The following is a 23,465-nucleotide window of genomic DNA, read 5'->3' on the forward strand; positions in this document are numbered from 1 at the left end:
TTCTTAGATGGCAAAGGACGCGTAACCGATTTAATGCGCGGCCTTGTACCTCAGGAATAGTAACGACGCTCATAAAATTGCGGTCGACCGTGAAACGACAACGTTCTGAACATCACTGGAATATGCATACGAGCGCACGGACATATCGTAATTGACTCGTCCGACATTTCTCTGAGCGAAGGTGCCTTGTAACGACCTTTGCGATGATGCTCTAAACGACACCGCCATAGTTTTTCTTCTTCCTCCTGGCGCTCAGCCGTAACCTCTTGTACGCGTTGTTTGTGTTTCTTTGTTTTCACTCGTTGGATGTTCGGTGGTTACGCCAGGCTATGACACATGATAAGTAGTCTTTAATTGGAGTCATTGGATGATTGTGTTAAACATGTGGAGGGTAAGGGGAAGAACCATGGAATGCCACTAAGTAACGACTTTATTATATTTAGATAATCGCGTTTTAATATGTTAGTGCACTACCGAGGGACCAAGGTCCATTGAGTTTAACTGTATTGTTCATAGCATGGACTCTAATATTGCATGGGAAGGCCAGTCAGATCATTTTGATTCATTACTGAATTAACAAAAATTATTGCTTTCATTTGATGTGTATTTTTTCTTATAAGTGTCCTTTTGTAATTTAAAGTAATGGTGAATTAATGGCATATTCTATGGCACTGAAACTCTAATTGGGATGAGAGAGAAGATTATTAGAGAAAGATGTGATTGTTTTATATTTTCCTAATTTCTTCCTTCAGACTGAATATTAATACTGGAACCAAATACATAATGTCTGCTTGTATTGTTATCTAAATAAATAATATCCAATCATCTTATCAGTATCTAGAAAAACGTTCAAGTAGCCATGAAGCTAAGCGTAATCAGCACAGACATACAACAAGGAAAAAAGTTAAATGAAAATTTGATGATTTGGAAAGTTGAATGAAAAAGTTGAAAATTGACATAGTGCAACCAGAAAGCTATGAAAAGGAAGATAAGTTAAATTCTATAAACTTCATAATAGCGAAGTTAGTTCAGGAAGAATCACTGAGCAATAACACAAATGTAATTAAATAGTAAGTAGGAAAATACATTGTACTGTAGCATATTGGTACCATAGTTAAATTATGCACATATAAATTATATTAAAACTAAGATAGAGGGATTAAACTACATGTACATCTAATAATAATAGGCTGTAAAGATAGAACAACTATTCCTAGGATTAGGATGCGTGTACATGTAACAAGTAAATCACTACGCTAAGCCAAAGAACCTCCTTGTGATAGACGTACAGTCTGACTAAATAAAGTATTCTTACATTATTATAATAATGTTTACAAGCGGTGAAAATAGAAAGAATGGAGACATTTCTTGTCCTATTCCATGAAGAAGATTAGTCATTGCCTGTTTCTACTCCAAAGTTTTTACGCTCACTACACATTTTATTTATAATTCTTCACTATTCAACAGTTTTATAGCATCGAAATGCCACAAACAAAATGTAGTAGAACATGAAATAAAAATAATACAATAAAATGTATTTCATTGTTTAAATAAATACGAACCACCCCCATAAATACATAAATAATAAATTATCTAAATAGAACAACAAACTATAATCGACTTATCACGCAAAACAACAATCATTCTCGATATATATATAAAACGGAAATTTTTACATAGGAAAAATCTCACTTTTAAGTTCAGCCGCGTCCGGGGTGCAAGTACCACGATCGAGTAAACAGTTCACGTATCCTTTCAGAAGTCTCTCGTTGTTCAGTACGAGGTTGATGTCGACGTCGTCGTACTTCGTCGTATATTTGTCTTCGGAATGTACTTCACCGAGCAGGAAGCAGATAGCAGCCACGACAGCAATCAGGACAGTCTTCATCTTCGTTGAGCGGAGATTCACCGTTGCTGGCTTTTTCGATTACTGAACGTCCAGCTCGTTAGCGTGGAGATCTTATATGTCTCGTGCATGGCTCGTTAGTAGCACGAAATCGCGGCCAATTACTTATCATACCTAAAGGAAATTGTACCTACCGCGTAATTCCTTAGGAAAAATGCGCACGGAAGGATCATTTTCTTGCGCGCCGCGATGTTCGACGAACCGAGCAATTCTTGTTAACGTGGATGAAATTCGATTTTAGTTTGCAACAGGTGACCGGTACCTCCATTGTTCCTCTTGTATGGTGTCCATATGAAAATGTTGAAATACCAGAGTTCCCTACAAATTTTGAAAATAGTAGAGTAAAACGAAGAAATGGCAGAATAGTAGAATCATAGAGTGGTAACATAGAGAAACAATAAAATTATAAAACAGTAGAGTTATAAGATGAGAAAATAGAAAATTGTAAAATTCCATAATCAATTCCATGTTATTAAAATTGCCCTCTTATTTGCTTGCAAAATTAAATACGTATTTTTACACCCTATTGAACATTAAAAAATTGTGTCACCTGCACTCAGGAAACTTATATTTCCGAATCTAACAAGCTATTCCTTTTCCAGGAACTTTAACCCTAGTTTGTCGCGTTTCCCTCGAGCGCTCTTCAAATGATAAAGTAATAAAATGGCAGAGTAACGAAATAACAAACTGATGAAGCAGTAAAACAGTAAAACGATGGAATAATAAAATTATCCTTCTTGCATAAGTTAAAATGCTACAAAGAAGATGAGTAGAACTCGAGTTTTCTTCAATTACGAAATCACGGATACAACATTTTAGCTAATAAGAACAGTATACGTATTATGCACTTTGTTTTTTGTACAATACTAACAATTATAGCAATCATCGTTAAATTCTCTTTATAACAACATACAGCATCTTGCCTCTTCGTGTATGTGAACGGAATTTAACCAATTTGCGAGACCTCATGTCGTATTCAAGTAGATTCGTCGCAATCTTTCCTTGAATTATGTGAAACAGACGTAAATCGCTGCGCGTCTGCAACTCATTATACTTATGTTAACGTTACCTTGATACATCGTTGGCTTCGTGGAAATTTAATGGAGATGCGAGATTCCTCGGATAATACCATTGTATTATAAAACTAGGAATGATCCTACTTTGTGCTCTTGAATGTTTTGTATTCCGTTCGAGCATCACAGTCCTCATAAATCCAACATAGTAAATGCACGTTTTAAGTTCTCGTTTCTTCCTCATGAAATCTGAGACTTCTTGTCGAGTTTGGTACGTGAGATTTATACGTAGAGATGGCTTTACCATCTCTGATGATATCATAGTTTCCCGAAAAATGTTTCTAGCCACTACTACCTACAATCTTGACTAGTATCGTTGGTACCTCGAGGCGTAATATTGATCCTATCATATGTATTTTCCTCAAAAGAATACGTAATCTCTGATCGTATGTTAAACATTGGAATAAAATCAATCGATTTGGCATAAATCTAAGTTTCCTTGTTTTAAATTCTACTGGTTTAATCACAAATCACAAATACAAGTTGTAACAGCTGATGCTCATTTAAGTGGCTACCAAAAACATAAATAAGGGATTAATGCATTCATATTCAATAATTAGTATCCTAGTACACAAATAAAGAATGATTATAATTACAGTACCACCATCCATATAATATAATTCAATAATTAAGCTTATTAATTAATGTCTTTAGTTATAAAGCTTCAACAAGTCTTTAATTCTTTAAAGATTAACGTTGCATTAACTCAGCATTTCATTTGCAATCTTTGTTGCTTATCATTGTATTTCAACATTGTGATTATAAAAGCGAGTCTCAAGGATTTTTTCAAACATGTCGAGCGAGTTACTGTGTTTATCAATAATGTTGCGCTTAGGCAATTTGTACGAATTATTCCATTGCTTGGTCGACAGCGGGTTAACTGAACTAAAAGTCACTGCGTTGGGTGTCGTACTCTTCCGTTTCTGTATCGGAAAATTCAGTGCAAGCGTAGCAAATCTTTCCTACGTCCCTCCAGCATTCAGCGCAATGCAAGAAGGGGCAGCCTGGAGTGATGCATGCTCGGTACTTTGGCCCTTTTCTAGGCTCCGGATCGCCGCAGATTAAACATCTTTCCCTGGCACAGGCGAAGTACTTGAGCCATCCAAAACGATCCGGCCATTTAAGTCTCACGGCCAACCAGAAATTCACCTCGTTCTCCAAATGACGCGTTCTCACCATATTCTTCACCTTAGCCTTCATGAACTTGGTGTACGAGAGCCTGCGTCGTAAACTCTCGTTGTACAGGTACAATACTCGTCTCTTTTCTCTTCTTCGATAAAAGAACGAGCAAATGCCACGACGTAATCTCTCAGTGTAGATGGACGCGAAGATCAGGAGGAAAACTGCGATGAAGGTACCGTAGATCCTGACGATTACGTAAGCGGGTAGTTTCGTGGGTCGAGGAAGGCACGCGCTGTTCGAAACCACGGTTTTAATTCGTTTCTTCACGTTGAAACCGCGAATCGCGTTTCTGATCAATGATGCGATCACCCCCGTTCCGCGAATTTCCAAACTTAGGTCGTGGTGACCTGCCTGAAAAAACACATTATTTTAGAACCATGCGAACTGTAGATTCTTTTGCAAAATATATATGTATCATTATATTATTATATACTATTATTATAACTATATATAAATAACTCGCAAATTATTCGTTGTAAGAAGAGATGTTTGAAGCAAAAGTTGCATGATATCTAGGGGTACATAGTGCTGTAATTTATTTTTTATTACCTTACTTTTTTAACGATATACTAGGGCCACGTTCAGTTTTTTAAAGGGAATGTCTAATATTTTAGATAGCCTAGATACCATGCCACTTTTGTTTGAAACATTTTTTCGTACAAAGAATAACTTACGAGTTATTTCAAGTCGTCATGTTAGGAGACTCGCCCTGTATATAAAATATGTAAGTAATTGCACAAATGACTTTCACTGACACTAGTACATTGCATTGTGTTGCGACGTTTCGTCAACATTCTGGTCTGGAAATGCCATTTTCACGTACTATTCATTGTGCAACTGTGACACGAAGCTGTTCAGGTCTGCCCCGAAGAAGCATGAAAAACTTGGGAGTTTCAGGAAACGTTGGATCAAAGCGCAACGTACTATTGAAAACACGATCGAAACGCAAAGAACCATAAACACGTCAATGTCATTCGTGCATAATTTTCTAAAATAGTCTTAACAAATTACTCACTCGCAGTATAATCGAGCGGATACGTACGACAGACCATCAGTTCAAGATTCCAGATATTATCGATTTCGGAGTCGACATATTCTCATCGCCATCATCGCTGTCCACATTGAAAAAGTAGATAACGCGCTATTATTATCAACAGTATACGTGCGAATCTGTCTAATAATCTTTCTACTTCTACCGCTTCTAATAGATTTGGGAAAAACCGGTGGCCTGCCGGTTGATAACCGAAATAACAAAACGCCGATTTATAGGCAACCAGTCGATAAATGCCGATGCTGTGAAGCCTATTAGAAGGCTGCCGATAAGCAACGTGTTAAGACTTTCGAGTGGCGCATGTATCATCTATCATTTCAACTCCTTAATAGTGAACCACTGATACGTAAAATGATCTACCCTATTTATATCCTACTTGTAGAAATGAATTCTACCTGAGCGTACTCCATATAAGCGTGCCTCCTGATTAAATCCAACACTTCATAAAATAACCAATCCAAAATAACGAAAACACTGGCCGTGATGAGCTCAAGAAGCAATTTGACTATCTGTCCAGTCAAATGAGACCTTTCGGTTTTGCTCGGTTTCACACTGTAAGGATCAACAAACTTTCTCCTCTCGATTTTCTTGAACGGCAACAGAGTCATACTACCACGTGCCCTTCTTCTTGCGTCTATCTTGCGGAAATAGGGCGACACATATATATTGTCGAACTCAATGTCATTCAAATATTCGTCGTGGTATCTCTGAGCGTCGAGAATGATTTTTAGAAACACGAAGGACAAGCATCTTTTTACGATGGTCATCACGGACTGGAACAATCTTCTCCGCACTGTGAATTCGTGTATTACCGCTCTGGCAGCATACGCCGAATCCTGAAGATCCAAAATCACCGGCGGCTTCCTCACTTTGTACTGCAGCTTCGCGTCCTTTAAGCTTCGGCTGAATTCGTCCCGAGCACCTTCGAAGAAAGATCGTACGAGTGAACTTTAACACAGGAAATCGCGATTCACAAACGGTGCCTGATGTGCGAGCCTCTCAGAAGCCAAACTGGTCAACTCCACTTTTGGTTAATTGGTTATTTTAATTACATAAATTGACATTTATTAATATTTTCTTCTCGGGAAGCAAATGATTTACATTTATGAGTTCATTCGTCGCGAGAAGATGACATAAATAATAATAAATTCTAAGGTAATTTTAAAAGACATGGATCAAGTTCTATGTCTTCCAAGTGGCTCGCGCGTGACTAATAAGAGAAAAAGACGAATCTTTTCTAACAAAATAGATCGCATCAGGCTTGGACATATTTGTAAAACGATTATTTTAAAATAATATTAAATTTCCGTTCGATATTTAATAGTAGGAAAATTGGTAAAGAATTATCTTCCGTTCTTTTTCATTTAATTTTCTGGAAAAATCAATAATTTTATAATAATACTTTTCAAAGCGATGTATCCTTCGCCGATGCCACTATCAACCTTTCCTTCAGGATCACAGATACTAGAACCACCCAGTGCTTGAACCAGATTACAGACGAAAGTCAATTTCATCGGCCAACACAACAGCCAAGCAACAAATACGCTCACTGCTTCGTAACACTTGTCGTAAGCATTGCCGAACATGTCCCTTTAAGATTATTTGTACATATTTGACAATATTAATTTAAATTTCTAACTCACGAGAAACCTATAAAAAAAAATGTATTGTAATTTCCATTAAATAATTGAAAAGCGTTACTTCAAATAAAATTAAATAAAATATAAACGTAATTTGATAGTATAAATAATAAATGATAGAAATAAAATAAATATTTGGTCAATTTTATAATTAGCGAAAGTTGCCAAATATTTTGATTGGAATACTCGGGCAATATTAAAATTGAAAGGTATTATAAATTGCAAGATATGTAACAGGTTTTTCAAACATACCTACATCTTCCTGCACCACGACTAAGTTGCTCCTCGCATCGAGCTTCGATTTTTTTCTTATATTTAGCTTCAAATATTTCTGCATCTGATTTGGCTTCTTCAATTTTTTTCTCGTGCTTCTCTTCGATTTCCTTGCTTCTTTTTGTATCACCTTGCAACTCGTCCAAATAATCGTTTTCCTCCTTTAATCGTAACATTTCTTCCTCCCCCTCCACTTCTTCGACAATCGGGCTCATTAAGTCCCTCACCGAAGAAAGCGTGTCTTTTATCTCATTTGCATCCGCTTTCATAGCAAGGATCGCCTTTTAATAAATATAACGATCAAAAATAGGAGGAATTTTCGTAACTGGCGCCAACGTAGCAAAAAAATCACGCAGACATACGTATCCCTATCTGGATCATACTGGATCTTCCTGTGCTTTCGGAAAATTTTATTCTAAATTGTGTAACCCGACAAACATTGAAATCGTAATAAGCATCGAAATTATTTTGGCTTTAATATGACCTCGCTCAAAATATGAATTTTAATTAAAATATAACGAGCAGTGTTACCTGAGCCCCCCAATTTGCAGAAAACACAGGAACCATGAAGCTGCATATTTTATTCTATTTAGTTGATACTGTATATTTTTTGATCCTTTCTAATAAAAATCGACGTTTCGCGTAGACATTGTAAGAATTAATTTACACTTATTTACTCGTTGTTAACAGAATAGTAGATATACCTGTTGAAACGGTTTGAACATTAAATCAAATCTTGTCTTGGTAAGGTTGTACGTCAACTGTGTAGTGCAGCCGAATGTTCTTACCACCTCTTTAGCGTTATACACTAAATTAAACAATGGTCCGGCAATGATGTATCCAAAAATCAGTGCTCTCAACATACTTCGACCCGCTCGGCCAAAAAACGCTGGTATCGTCAAGATGGAAATACACCTCACCTATTGTGTTAGAAATAAGTAACAAATATTAAATGAATAATAAATAAGTTTTTATATATATATATATCCAATTTCATATTTCAATATTTCCAATAAGATATTCAGCGTTTTTATTAAAATATGAAATATATCGTGCAAAAATTTGAAGAAAAACAACAGCAATTTACGCTACTGACAAAACATAGTAACCACCACTTTGTTATTCGCAAAGTATCTCGCCTGCGATGTGTTAACAATGGTAAATATCGAATAGGTTCGTTCTTAAATATTGGTTACTTATTATTGTAAATATTATAAATATTCAGAAACTGAATAACAGGTATCCGAGATCTTATGCAGGTAATCTAATCCTTAATGCACTGACTTTTAATTGTGAATATTGACCGGCAACTTCAACTTATTTTCATCATACTTCGACTTGGAAGTTTTTAAGTGTCAGATTTTAAAGAGTAGAGCGCCGCACATCGGTGGTGCTTGAGAAGCACACTTGGACCATTAAGGGCTAATAATAATATCTGATCCGAAGCAGATGGAAGAATTGTAAATAAATCATGAAAAATGTGCGTGGAATTATAAATAAAGGACTGCTTGATTTAAAATTTAAAACGTACGGCACGAGAAATATTTATGTATACGAAGAATGTGACAAAAAACAAATGTGGAATCCATTAAATACGTTAAAGAATGATTTCAGTGTTATATCATGACGAGCTGCTCGTTCATGCGAATCAGGCTTAATTACAACAGTCGCAATCAGTTAACGGATTGTGATCAATTGCAGCTATACGCAGCGGATATAATCGCAATTACTTGACAAATAGCATTACTTTGCTAATGAAGTTTCCAATGACTAAACGAGCTTGGACACGTGCCGAGAAAAACTAGTTACGAAGTAATCTTCGAGAGACGTATCATGAAATATATCGCAGTGACTGTTAATTTTTCTTTTCTAATCTCGAGTACACGGGAAATTGTATTGTGGAAAGTTACTAATTAAACAATAAATCATGTGTTTATTTTCGGTGGAACTGCACTTAAATTTTACCTGCGTTACACTTGCTTTACGAAAGTATCGACAAAAGTGGTGTGTCTCTACTACGAATAATAGGTAGGAAAATTGTTTTTAAAGATAAAATATTCCGGAAGAGTTGATTATCACCTGAATCGACAAGGCACATCCAATTGACAGCATCGTAATCAAAATACCACCAAGGTACACGCTGGTATACGCGTCGAACTGCAGGTCGACGATAATGCATTCGTATAGAAGAACAGCCATAAAAAATCCGAGCAAGAAACCGATAAAGGCACGCGACTTCTTATGAGTGCCTATCGGATCAAAACAAATACGGAACAAGATTGGAAACTTGGCCTGGTAATGCTTGAGGAAATCTTTCTTGAATTTCTCCACTCGAAGACCGAGATTGGTTACATTCTCCATTCCGGGCATTTCTAGTATCTTGTACGCAAGAGTTTATCTGGTAATTGTGTGTAATCAATTTATGCAACTCGTTCGAGTCAAAGTATCGTCGTTTCGTTGGTTAAAGAAGAAATCCTTGACACGTATTTCTGAATCCTTATACTAGAATCTCCTTCTTGGAAGCACCTCGTAATTGTATTAGTTAGATCTGTCGATCGTGAAGTCATAGGGACTTTCGTCAAGGAGCACCTTGACAGATATCGAAAATTTATGTATTGCAACAGTCGTTATGTAAGAGAATTTCTGTTTGGTGATGCGATAACTCGATGCCCCTCAAGCTACCGCTTTCTAAGTAACAAACGAATCAATACTAGCGACCTTTACTTTTTCATGGCTCGTATTTATTGCCTACATTTTACCAACATTCTAACAATTTTTAACAGTAGATCGGCAAATTAGTGGATCGTATCGTCGACATAAAGGATATACGCGACACTTGACGAAATGAGAATTTACGTCTCACGGGTTCTGAAATACCGACATCGAAAAAGACCAGACTTGTTTCTTACGCCATCTGCGATTTGCTAAGGGGAACATAGAAATTATCTACATGTCATATCAGTTTTCAACCTCTATTTAATCCCAACCGAATCGAAAACGATAAAAGCCAGTAGCCATGAGATCTCCGTTCGTTACACGCATAAACGCAGACGATCTAATGAATTGTTGAATGATTCACAAAAGAAAGTTACAACAGTTGATTATGCTTGAAATTAAGATTAAACTTTATTGTGTAGATTATTAAGAGATTGTGAACAATACAACTACAATGCGAATACTTGTGCAAAAGTTGCTTATTTTAACACAGAATTAAACGTAGAATTTAATATATCGTAGAATAAACTTGGAAAGACATGATATTATTAACTATTGAAATGTTTCAGTATGAAACAACTACGAGGTAGAAATCCATGATTATGCAGAAATCGATGAAGCTATCTAACAAATGCTCCAACTACATGATACAATCGCGATCACAGCCAATCAGCTCATAATATTATTTATAATACAATTCATAATTCTATCACATATAATGATACAGTTAGCAATTGTATATGAAATAATACTAAGTGTCCAGGTCTCACCACGTGGAGGTTGCTGCGAGTGGAGACCCACCCTATCCACGATCCCATCCACCCTCCTTTTACGCAAAAATGTACTACTTTTGCGTAGAAAAAATTACAGCAAATTCTACTTTTCGTGTGCGTTTGCGAAACGTTCGATTCTTCGGTCGCTGCGCAAACGACAAACCAAAAGGAACTTTAAGGAAACTGACGCGAGAAACTAAACCGATTTCGACATCTAAAAGTAAAAAACAAATTAAATCTTAAACTAAATTATATTTCTTTAAGAGACAGTATATTCTTTTTACATCTTTATTGTCAAAGAAATGAAGAATACTTGACGCTTAAAAGTGTTTAACAAAAGGTAAAATGCGTATCATGAAGAATTATACTAATTTTCTTCATCATTCACATGCCACCCATAATCACGCATGCACTTAATACAAATCTAACTACAGGCATTGAAAGCATTGAAAGCATTGGAAGCATTGAAACCATTGCAAGCATCAAAAGCAGCTTAAAATTGTTTTACCTACGAATTTCAAAACCCCCTCTGTGTTCTACCTAATACAGAACTCTCGTGAGTTCTAATTACCATATATTTAAACATAATAAAGGGACAGGGAGAATGGGTATTTTATGAAATTTTATTTTATGATATCTTCAGTGTTGTGCATTGTGAAATTCTTCTTTATACATGTATCTGTAAATACTTTGTATCTTCCTAGTAGTCTTGTAGAAATTTCTGAAACGAACTTGAATTTAAATTAATTTAAACAAAATAAAACATTCTTTTATAGGTCCTATGTATCAGAGACGTGAACAGGATCTTTATAGATCCTAACTATCACTAGTCTTGGTACCTTTTTAAATCCTACTTGTGAGAAATTTGAAGGCTTCTCCATTAACCATATCGGTCAGGATTCAGAAGGTTCTTTTACAAGTCCTGACTAGAAAATTTGAAAGGTCTATCTATGGGGGTCTGATATAAAAAAGATCTATTTATCACAAAGGGATGGAATGGGAAATTGTATTTCCCATTGTATAGGGCAAGCGAGGGACGTAAATGTCATTCCGTCGATTTCACAATATCCTGAAACAAACTTAAACCATACAAAAATTAGTACAATTCTATAAATATATATAGTTAGATACCAATAGAAGGGACTCAAATATGACTTCTTCATACGTGTTACTTCTCCTTAAATCATTTTTTTTAAATCTATACTATTCCAGTCGTTCGTTCATAGGCATTTGAGAGGTCGTTAAAATTCCATATGCATAATTTATACTTCCTACAAGTTAATCAATCTGGAACATACTCATTTATTGGATTAGTACATTTAAAGAAAAACACCTGGAAGGAAGACATATTAGACACAAGAAAATATCAAACTATCAAGACACGAGTTTCAGTCTAAGGATTTGAATTGAAAAATTTGAATCTAAATTTAACTTGGGTTTTAAATTGAAGTGAAGTACTAAGATGAAGAAAGAACAGATAAAAATCACCTGGTTTATTTCTTAACAATCCAATGACACTTAATTTAATAACGAGCTTCTAACAACTTCATTTACCAAACTGATTCATAACCAATTCATATTTGTTATTTAAGATAAATATTATAATAACGAATATTCAGGTTATTAATTCTAAAAACATAGACATATGTATTTTTCAAATAAATTAATAGTGTGATAATGTATAAAAATATCTTTTTTCCTTTTTGACTATATTTTTTTACTTTTCCTTAGATGCGATATGAAATTATTTAATGGAACTCCCACCCAAAAAATATTCATTATTTAACAAACAACAACATATCATAGCAGTATTTTCAATCATAAACAGAGAAAGAAAATGACTCTGCAAGCCAGAAGAGCCATGAACCATTCGGTGTAACCGAACAGCCGTAAGTGGAATATCCATTTTATTTCGCAACTTTGATTTATTATACGTAGCTATAAAACAGAAATTTCTCAATGCAAATCGCGACGAGTGCTTTATTATTTTTGCAACGTTAATTAATTTACTACTGACAAAAAGAAACAGAAAATTCCCGCGTGAATTATTTACGTAACATTAATAATTATTACTCTATGCACTCAAATTTACATGTTCGCAACACTAATAGCGAGTCCAGTGTAGCCATATGGTAGGCTACTGATGAATCTGCATCTGATGATCCAGAAGCAGGAACGTGGTTCCATAGTCCAGTGATTGAAGAAGATTGGGCATGATATAGTCGCAACACTACTTTCAAAAACGCGGTCATTCATCAACGCAACTCTAACTGGAAAGTTAATTAAAATAATCACGATAAAATACCGAAAGACTAATTCTTAAAACAAAATTAATATTCATATAGGAAGAAAAACCTATCTCAAATAAATAAAACAAACTACGATATTATAAAATTAATAAAACGTTAACACTTGCAAATCTAACATTAAACGAAGGAAAAAGCTTTAAAGCATACAAGAAAAACTCTAATATGTATCAGTATCACGTAATCAGTAATTTCTCGCAATACTAATAAAAACTCCGCGATTTGCCCAATGTGGTAGAGGGCCGGCATGCAGATCGGCCAGGACAAAAAAAAATACTAACAACGAGCATAGTGACATAGTAGTAACAAGAAACATTATATTATATATAATTATAATACATTAGTAGTTGCCCTCTTCCATGACAATTTGTCGGGCCTCTTCGGCTCGTGGCCTCTTCTTTCTTCGGGCGCAATGCCCTCTGGAACTTAAATCTACTACTAGAGAGACGTCCCGGGACGCCACCGGCACTAAAGTTTGCCGCGCAACATTATCAACTAGTCATCATGCTCATTGCCTTTCTCCCATTCAAGTAGCATCTGGGCACTTAAATGGGGTCCTGGCAATGAACATGGAAAGGCTTAAATCTAAAAATCCTATGCTAAAAGTATGATTAACAATTATATTTTGCATCTAAGCGGATAATGGTCTAGTTTGATCTCTGACTTGATGATTATTGATACATTAACTGAATATTGAATAGAAATATCCTGAGGCGATTCCTTTATCAAAACATACATTGGAAATACAAAGAAACATTGAAAACGTGCTTTGATTCTGAAATCTACCTCTCGCGAAGTGTCTTCTTGCACATGAAATTTGATACATTTTTATCGGCAAGGCAAAATTAAACTTTACTCATACTTTCATATTTCATATTTCACATATAAAAGAAATAATACTGAATACAAATAATGCATTTGTTCTGTTCTATCGTAAAATAGAACATAAAGATTAAATCTAATCATCATAAGCCTTAAAATAATGTTGATAATAATGTTGAACGAAATTCTCCGCTATAAAGTAGTTAAAGAAAATCATTTCGTTATTTATTTGAATATAATTATATAAATAATCATAACGAATATGTATCAACATTATATTCTTCGTACAAATTCCTTATATATTAATGCATTATTTTCAATATTTAAAACCGCGACATGCAAGAAAACCTATCCTGAGCTAATACATAAAACACAGTCGATAAATGTTACTACTCACGAGTATTACACCCGCGGTCATTATGCTCGTCAAAAGTTCTACGTAATACAACCAGTCACCCGTGTCGATTCGGACCTATCATCCTACGACATGATTGAGTGACCAGAGGAACAAAAATGCATGCGACTCACCATTAGATGCGAGGAACAGGATCATCGATGCTTTGGTAGGAAGGTCATCGTGAAGGCCGTTATCAAGGTGGAGCCATGCAATTCCATAGAAGAAATAAAGAGTGGAAGAAAACTGTAACAAAACATGGAATATTATAATTTGTTCTTAAAAACATACGTCTGATTATTAAAAAACTTAAATCCAAATATTTTCAAAATTCAAATTTCACGCAAACTTGAAATTTTCATATAAAAATGAATTGAAATTCCTATGAAGTTTAATTATATAAATAAAAAATATATATATAAAAATATATATATAAAATATATATATAAATATAAAAATATATATATATAAAAGTTAGACATTTTTATTGTATATTTCAATATTGAAATTTTAAACTTTTATTTCAATATTGAAATTAATAGTAGTTCGAGTTAAATACGAGTAATAAAATAAATTAAAATGCAATAAACAAGAATACTTACATTCTTGAGCTTCAAGAGTGGCTTTATCCTCTTGCGAGACCTGCGACTCTACTACCGAAAGCGAATGTTTAATAAAAAAGATATAAAAAAAAAAAAGAAAAATAAAAGACCAGTAACGCGTCCGTTCAAGTAATAATCGGCGAACACACTGACTCTAATTTCGCAAATGATCATTGTAATTAAATTTAATGAGAGCTATGATACTTTGAAGAATATCAAAAATAATACAACGAGCAAACACTGAGTCTACCAATCGCATTGCGCGCGATCACAAAAATTCTCTGTAAAAAAGCTTTATGAGAGGGAATGGGGGAAGAGAAAGAAGTAAAACACTCTGTGTCATTTTTTGCATCATTAGTTTTCTTCTTCCTATCGAGTGTTTATTTATGAAAATACTGCTATTTCAAAACTATGAACTAGTATTCCTTTAGCACACACAACAAAATATCATATTATTAAGAATATAAAATATGCCGTTATATTATATAACATAGTCAATATATATAATATATAATATATACAGGGTGGTTGGTAACTGGTGGTACAAGCGGAAAGGGGGTGATTCTACGCAAAAAAAGAAGTCGAAAATATAGAATAAAAAAATTTTTTTTTTTAATTTTTCCATCGAGACAACGATCTACAGTGAGATCCGTACGCGTGAAGCACCGCGCGCGTACCGAGCGAAAATTCAAAGTCGATTTTCTCGAAAACAAAGCCTCGAACGAAAAATTGTTATTCTATATTTTCGACTTCTTTTTTCGCGTAGAATCACCCCTTTTCCGCTTGTACCGCCAGTTACCAACTACCCAGTATATAGTATATATAATATATAATATATAATATAATTATACATTAGAAACTATTTTTAATACGTACTAAATGTCTATGAGTATTTTGCAATGCACCCAATTTGTAAAAATTGTAACTCTGAATGTCCGTTATTAGAGTTTCAAATGTATTTCGTATTAATCAAATATGGGGTGCTTTTGTTGTTAGCTCAAGATACCTGTGCATCAGGCAGAAAACGCGAGGCGTAGAACGTATTCGTTTCAGAAATAGCACAAATTGAAGAAGATCGAAATGACACTATTAGCATGGAAAATTCGCGAAAATGCAGCAAAATGTAAAAGTTATTTTAATTTCTCACTTAAATAGATTTTTAAAGAATTTAATGTTAATGTCAAGCAATAAAGAAATTCATTTAACTTATTTGAAATACAGAACTTATTTAATATGTCCGAAATAAACAAAGTGATTAATCTCGTCTATCTTTATCTTTGTACTCTTAATGGATCATAAAACTATTTACAATTCTATTACATCACGTACTAATAGCGTTGATATTACGAATTATTTGTAAGAACGTATACCGATTAAATATACAGGGTGGTTGGTAACTGGCGATACAAGCGGAAAGGGGATGATTCTACGTGAAGAAAGAAGTCGAAAATATTGAATAAAATTTTTTTTTTTTAATTTTTCCATCGAGACAACGATTTACACTGAGATCCGTTATAACGTACCGCACGCGTACCGAGCGAAAATTCAAAATCGATTTTCTCGAAAACAAAGCCTCAAACGAAAAATTTTTGTTCTATATTTTTGACTTCTTTTTTCGCGTAGAATCACCCCCTTTCCGCTTGTACCGCCAGTTACCAACCACCCTGTATATTATATTAAACAAATAAGTATTATCAACTGTCCATTAAAAAGAGAACGTTATGAAAATGTATAAATACGTCTGCTTTCATTAGAATAAATTAAATATTACCATATTTGCATAAGAATCTATCAGATTGATCATTAAGCAACATCATGACGTCCTTACGAATTTCGTGGCATCTCTTTAACGCCTCCATGCTGTCCTTGCAATCAAACCATAATCTGAGAACAGAAGAAGGAAAACATTAACATAAAACATTAATCTGAGAACGAAAACATTAAAATAAATGTATAAAAAGGACAAATTACACAAACAAACAGCAACAAACAGAAGAAGACGAAAACATTAAAATAAGTGTATAAAAAGGACAAATTACACAAACAAACAGCAACAAACAGAAGAAGACGAAAACATTAAAATAAATGTATAAAAAGAACAAATTACACAAACAAACAATTATATAAAGTGAAGCAGTGATCAATGTTAAGTTGTTTCTGGAAACTCGTTGTACGAACTACTGACAAATGGGATAAACAAAAAGTTAATCAAAGGAAAAAAGATAACCTAATAGTATATTGTAACAAATTAATGAATTAAAACATTAGTTAATTAGATGAAGTCAATAGTAGAATGAGTTCGAGCGTTAGAAAAATAAGTATTGCGTAAAATAGAAAAGGGCTCACCCTGACACATACGTCTAATCGCTTAGATTTCCAGTCGGTAGAATGACCTCCGTAACGCGATTTACACATCGAAGTTCGGTTGGTAGGGAGTGGGAAGGTCGCTGGAAGGTCAAACGTGCACGAAGGGTTATGTTTTCAACAACTCGATATTAAATTCGAAGTAAAAAAGGTAATAACATGTTAGACTTAAACGCGGGGAGACGCGTAGGAAGTAAACACGAGTGAGCTTATATAGTTTAGAGGAATAAAATGAAAATAAAATATCGTAAAATTATTATTTGAACTATATTTCATTAATGAGCATAGTTCGATGTATGAAAGAAAGGGCAAGGAAAAAAAGAAAAGAGAAAAAAAGCAAAAAAAAGATACGGAAGAGATTATCAAAAAAAAAGTCAAGGGGAGTGAAAAGGAAAAAGTATTTCATTCCAATAATACGTGATTTGTGTTTCTCGATGTACGTGACTTTCATTGAAAACTAATAAGCATACATTTACATCGAAAAGCTAAAAATCACTATAAATTATTCTAGATTATAAATAAGTCAAATTAAAATTCTTACTATTTTGAAGCCATCCCACCATGTTGTATATTAAATCTTTCACATTTACGACCAGCTTTCGTCAGTTGCTTCCTCTTTCCAATGTGACACAGCGTGAAATGATATTTCAAATATTTATTTCAAGATTTATCAGCAGATATGTTCAGGAACGTGTCATCTTCTGGCAGTACCCGGCCACCATCCCGATTTTCGTTAAATTTATTTCGATATCCGTCTATTTACATAGAAATACGATAAATCGTTATAAATTTTGTTAACATATTGCGGAGTACTCACTTTATTACTATATATCTATTATTATTTATATCATAGGACATAGTTAGATTGTTTCTGTCTAAATGAGCATACGAGAATTAACCTAAAGCATTAGAATAAGCCAAAGGATACTAATGACCATGATGTATCTGCAATATGTCAATAACTCTGAGTACAAAACAATTCAAGTTAACATTCTCACCATTTTAAAGTGATGAAATGTCGATGTGTATTAAATTCTTCACATTTATGGCAACGAATTGTTTACAGCTGCTTCCACTTTTTAACATTACTCCCCGCGAAATGGGGTAATTTCAAATCTTAATTTCTAGTTTTGTCACCAGGGCGCAGATGCGTTAGACGCGTATTTATTACGTTATTGTGTGTTAATGGTATTCTGTTCTATTAGTACCATGCTATTGTATTTTCTCGATATTTATTTTCATACAAAATTCATGAAACAAATGAATTTCTTACGTAAGTTATTCTACTCTTTTTATGTAATATAGATTATGTACTGTATTATAATAAGACATATAAGATTTTGTATGACATAATTTGACAATATTTATGACATAATTGACTTATTATGCGATTACTGACTAAAACGATACAAGTATTAATATTTTTGAATACTACTATTTGAAAAATGATAGTAACCTAAAAACTATGCAACTTGTAAGTTATAACCTATTGCTATATTACTATATATTGCTATATACTACTATATATTACTGTATATATATATATATATGTAATATAATATGTAATATATAAATTATATATATATATATATATATATATCTTTACAAAATTCTCTTTCCTTTCATCATAGAACATTGTGGAATATTTCAAGATACTGCAGAACGTCACATATCACCCAAAACAAAACAAAAGACATCATACAAGATTTCTAAAAGTTGACATATTTCTTTAAAGTAAATTTTGGTGGATCTTTTTGATCCTTTTGTTGGTCCTTTTGTTTCTTTTTTGCTGGTTTTCTTGCTCATTTTGTTGCGATTTTGGTCTCTTTACTGCTGTGTTGGAGTTATCTATAAACTATGTTGCAATTTTCTCAGGTGGAAATATTTGTAAGTATAAAATCTATTCAATATTCTATTTATAACTTCATAGAAGACTTTATTTTCAATTCATATAACTACTATATTGAATCAATACCATCATTTATGGCACCAAAATGGCAAGGTAGTCACATGACCTGCAAAATGTAGAACACAAAAAAGCGTTACATGTAATATCCACTCTGTACTTTATCTGTCATTATATGATACAATATTTGAAGGTAATATTGGAATAATATTGAGAACAGTGAATCAGTCCATCAGTGAATAGAGAAATATTATAATTTGTTTTGGTAATAGAAGAAAGTTTAAAGAAAATTAAGGGAAGAATCGATTAATTAACTTACTAATAATTCAGCTATAAAAAATATTAAATTTGTCACCGAATATCTCAATGTTGTACTTTGCTTTGGCAATAAAAAGGAGTTTCAGAAAGTTAAGAAAAAATCAATTAGAGTCGACTACAGAATGAAGTAGATTTATATAGATTTCATAAATTTGTATAAATTACATAAGAAGGAACAGGACAAGAAAGAACACAGAGAACGAGTGAGAGGATCAGGATAGCGGTAAATGAACAAGTGATTGACCCAACAGCATATAACACGTCAGGGTCGTTAACACTAAGGTGAAGCATTAATCATATCTATATTCGTCTTCTATTAAACGATGTTATCACAAAAAATTATGGCTTCTCGCTTTCACAAACCTCTTGTTCTAGGATCTCTCACTTTGCCGGCGAGTGGAAATAAAGAAAAGAGGATGATGAGTAGCTTATTTCTAAGAAACGTATATGCGAACAGGGCGTATTGGACGAGAGGTATTGACGCGCGCAGTTGAGAATATATACACATTGAACGATTGCGTTATTCATTGTTGAAGCTTGTATTATTTTCTTCAATATTTAGTTCATCATCACTGTCACTATCACTAGAAGTATTGAAACATCTGAACAGTACCGTTTGTTGAACGGAGATTGTTTCTACTGTCTGAAGCACTGTCATCATCTTCTATCTTGTCAGGTTCAAAATAATATTTGTCATCACTACTATCACTATTGAACATGTCCTTTCTAGATCTTTTAAGCATCGTGCATAAGGTATTATAAAAAGTATATAAAATATATAAAAAGCTTGCTGACTCGTCTGGCAATGCCATTGAAAGGTTGAAACTCGTTCTGACTCGACCATCATCCTGCATTGCGAGTTTACGTTAAACGGAAGATAAGATTTCTAAAGATCTATAATTTTCTTTCATCAGAAACATAATACTGTTTAGTTTACTATACCCATGCGTACATACACATAAGATTATCACTTAGAAAAATAGACGTACGCCAACTACTTCAAAATAACTCTCCGGAACTGTGAACAAATTCGGGTGGCTATATGCCGACACGCAGCCGCAACGGTAAAAAGACTTGAGTAGCTATTTGCAGACACTCGTCAGCAAAGCATTGAACTTACTCTTAATTATACTCTATTTGTTCTATACTTATTTACTTATAACGTTAAAATGATCAAGGAAGTGATTATGATTTTTAATTACCAGCAAACTACCAGTGGCTGAAAAATATTCTCCTACAAGAAGGTAATTAGCCACATAATTAGATATAATTAGAATTAAGGTACCTGGTCCTTAAGGTCTCAAGAATGTATACATGAAACAAAGCATATACGAAGGCAAGATTCTCTGCTACATCCTGCGGTAAAATTCGAAGAGAATACTGGTTTCTAGGAACTTGCGAACATAGTGGATTGCTATATGATTAATTTTGTTAATATCATAGTAAAATATATCTCTTTTAATTCTACACTGAAAGTCAATTACGTCCATAAGCTGGTACTACGAGAATCTAGAAACTATGAAGGATATTTCGATAAAAAATATTCTCTCATTTAACTTATTTATGAATTTACGCGTTCGTCTAATATTCAGGTACACTTCAATTGCAACACACATAACGATGACATCTTTCCGTTAATAATTATTAGACACGAGGAAAACTACAGCGTAATATCGACATCGTGTTTATTAAAATTATCAAGATCACTTTCGTAATTATGTAATGGGCAGTTTTGAAGTCGCTTGATGTTCCAAACTGGTTGAAAGCTGAAAATGATACAACGATCCGAGTAAAAGTCACTCGATGAATACGAAATCACTCGAAACCAAGTTGTTTTCGTGAGCGAAATCGAAAACAGGAAGGTACGAACGACGAATGCCGGGTAACGCGACCAATTTTTCCTGGGAATGTTTATTTTTTGAAAATAAATACAAACACGTTTGTTCAAATCAATTTTTATTTCTCTCGCATTATAAAATTACATGTTCGTCGTCTCGAGATTACTTTCTTTTTTTTTTTTTTTGTTTTCGCTTGCATTGCATATAGAAATAAATATTGTCTATTGTCATTCGATCGTTACGTTGTTTACGTGTTTATTAGGGGCGTGAATAATTTCTGGAATAGCATTTGTTCCTAAACAATTATAAGATCGAATCTCCTATGTTCGAATAATTATGTTTAATTAGCTGCTACACCCAGCTTCTTCACTTGCTCCTCGTATTTACTTCTGTATTTCTTTTCAGGGTCGTACTTGTCCATGAGTTGGTCCCACAACTCTGGCTTTTTCGCGATCAAGAAGAAGACCACCTTCTTAATATTTTCTGCCTGCTTTTCAGTACATTTCTGGCAATCGGTGGCCAGAGCTTCGGGTAAGATCTCTGAAAGGTGAAAACAGAAACATCAATTGACTAAATTTCAAAACAAGTGAAGGTATTGCAGAATAATGGATAACATTTCGGCGATGGTTTGTTTACTGATCAATGGCATAAATATATATCTCTGATTAGAGAAATAATATAAAATGTCAAAGAGTATTGCATCGCGCTTGAAAAGATATAGCAAATTGATCTTGTCCTTAAACGATAGATTAGAAATTTAAAGAAAGAAATGGATAGTTGATGTGTAAGTGCAATTATTTGCTTCTCGTTTCATTTATGATAGTAGATATATATTATATAGAAATGATTGAATTAACACGTTAATAGAATGAAGCTGATAATATGAAGGTATTGAGAGTAAAAATAAAACTAGTGACAATGTGATTCTTATGACAAATTGCAATAACAATAAGAAATTATTTGAAAGTCGTATAATGTCACATAATCAAAGCAGAATCAAAGTAGATATTCTACTAATAGAGTACACAATTATTATTAATTGTATTAATTTTTTGTGTAGAATATGTGTGTATAAAAGTTTTATTTCTTATAACATTATATGAGCTAGAAGTTAATAGTGTACAATACATATGTTCCTGTTTCAAACCTTATTTTATTTCTTTACCATTGTATTGTATCATTTATTACTACGTTGTGATGCTTTGTTTATAACATATATAAAGACGATTAATATATATGGTATATGTAATAGCATAAAAAACGTATATAGATTACGAAACTAATCAAATTACAATTATTCTTTCTCAGATCGTAAAATGTTAAATAGGATAATTAATTAACATTTTTTAAAAATATCATGTATACGATTAATAGCGAATACGTTTCGATATTTTCCACAATAAGACGAATTATATAGTGTATTATCACTTACTTCTGATTTCATTTCCTTCAGCAGTGCATCTTCCATCGCCTATCAAACACTTGTGATAATTAGCCAACAAGCGATCACTGCCCAGAATATCATCTACATTAATATTGTCAAGTTTGGCTGGGTATTTGTCTGTAGAGGCAAGATCTTTGGAAAGCACGTTCGGGGCCGAGTCGTCGGGTCGAGCAAGCGAGTAGACGATTGTCATGACAAGGAACAGACAGATCAGTATTTGATGCATAGCTACCAAAGAGAAAATGAAAATTATAATTAGAACACACGTTGTAAATTTTACGGCCTTTCGACAAATTTTGCAGAATGGCAAACTCTCTGAAGAACTATTTATAGAAGAATCGGATACAGCAGAACCACATTTATGTATTGAATGTAAAACTTCTGATCTGAATGTAAACTGTAGATCGTTCTTTACTTCCTTTACAACGACAATGAACTTGGGCCGAGCTTCTCAAGTAATAAAATTATAGTTACGAGAAAATGTTGTACTTGGACGTTTTTGGAAATTTGAAAATCAGAAAATTGCAGCCAATGTAAACCGCAGCTGACCACTAACCTTTCATTATAAAACGATGAACGTTGACTTTTATATTTACTTATGTTTATCGTTACTCGAGGATACTCAGTAACTCACGAAACAGCAGACACTGTAAATACGCCAGATATTCACCTGGACGTGTGAGCCACGATTAAACTACGATTGTAGAAATCCTCTTGCTCATGATACTTATATATGATCCAGTCTCTGGTGGTAGGATTATTCGTGTAGGTTGAAGGTGGCCAAAGGTGGGAAGAACGACGACTCACACAAGCCGATCGCTACTTGAAAACCCACTCTATACCTTTGTCTTCGTGTTA

At 33.8% G+C, this 23,465-nt stretch overlaps 2 protein-coding genes and 1 long non-coding RNA gene across 6 annotated transcripts; 1 reads left to right on the forward strand and 2 right to left on the reverse strand.

Moving 5' to 3' along the window:
* Positions 1 to 3,506: 3,506 nt before the first annotated feature.
* On the reverse strand, positions 3,507 to 12,642 carry LOC126874951 (protein sneaky). Its single transcript, XM_050637497.1, has 6 exons — positions 9,205 to 12,642; positions 7,830 to 8,045; positions 7,105 to 7,406; positions 6,615 to 6,802; positions 5,608 to 6,134; positions 3,507 to 4,512 (listed from the first exon to the last, which is right to left on the reverse strand). The coding sequence occupies exons 1-6, from the start codon at positions 9,493 to 9,495 to the stop codon at positions 3,865 to 3,867; spliced, it is 2,172 nt and encodes a 723-aa protein (XP_050493454.1). The 5' UTR covers positions 9,496 to 12,642; the 3' UTR covers positions 3,507 to 3,864.
* A 4,041-nt stretch (positions 12,643 to 16,683) lies between these two features.
* On the forward strand, positions 16,684 to 21,364 carry LOC126874921 (uncharacterized). 4 transcript variants are annotated; one of them, XR_007693107.1, is made up of 3 exons: positions 16,684 to 18,575; positions 18,733 to 19,607; positions 19,701 to 21,364. It is a non-coding gene; the product is annotated as an uncharacterized LOC126874921 (long non-coding RNA). The 4 variants fall into 4 exon arrangements; XR_007693108.1 differs by having other exon boundaries at positions 16,684 to 18,374; XR_007693106.1 differs by having other exon boundaries at positions 17,985 to 18,992; positions 19,499 to 19,607.
* Positions 21,265 to 23,323, reverse strand: LOC126874916 (ejaculatory bulb-specific protein 3-like). The gene is made up of 3 exons (XM_050637426.1): positions 23,164 to 23,323; positions 22,596 to 22,835; positions 21,265 to 21,703 (listed from the first exon to the last, which is right to left on the reverse strand). Exons 1-3 carry the CDS (start codon positions 23,168 to 23,170, stop codon positions 21,504 to 21,506), a joined length of 447 nt encoding a protein of 148 aa, XP_050493383.1. The 5' UTR covers positions 23,171 to 23,323; the 3' UTR covers positions 21,265 to 21,503.
* Positions 23,324 to 23,465: the final 142 nt, after the last annotated feature.

Source organism: Bombus huntii, chromosome 17 (assembly GCF_024542735.1).
Source record: "Bombus huntii isolate Logan2020A chromosome 17, iyBomHunt1.1, whole genome shotgun sequence".
Taxonomy (NCBI): domain Eukaryota; kingdom Metazoa; phylum Arthropoda; class Insecta; order Hymenoptera; family Apidae; genus Bombus; species Bombus huntii.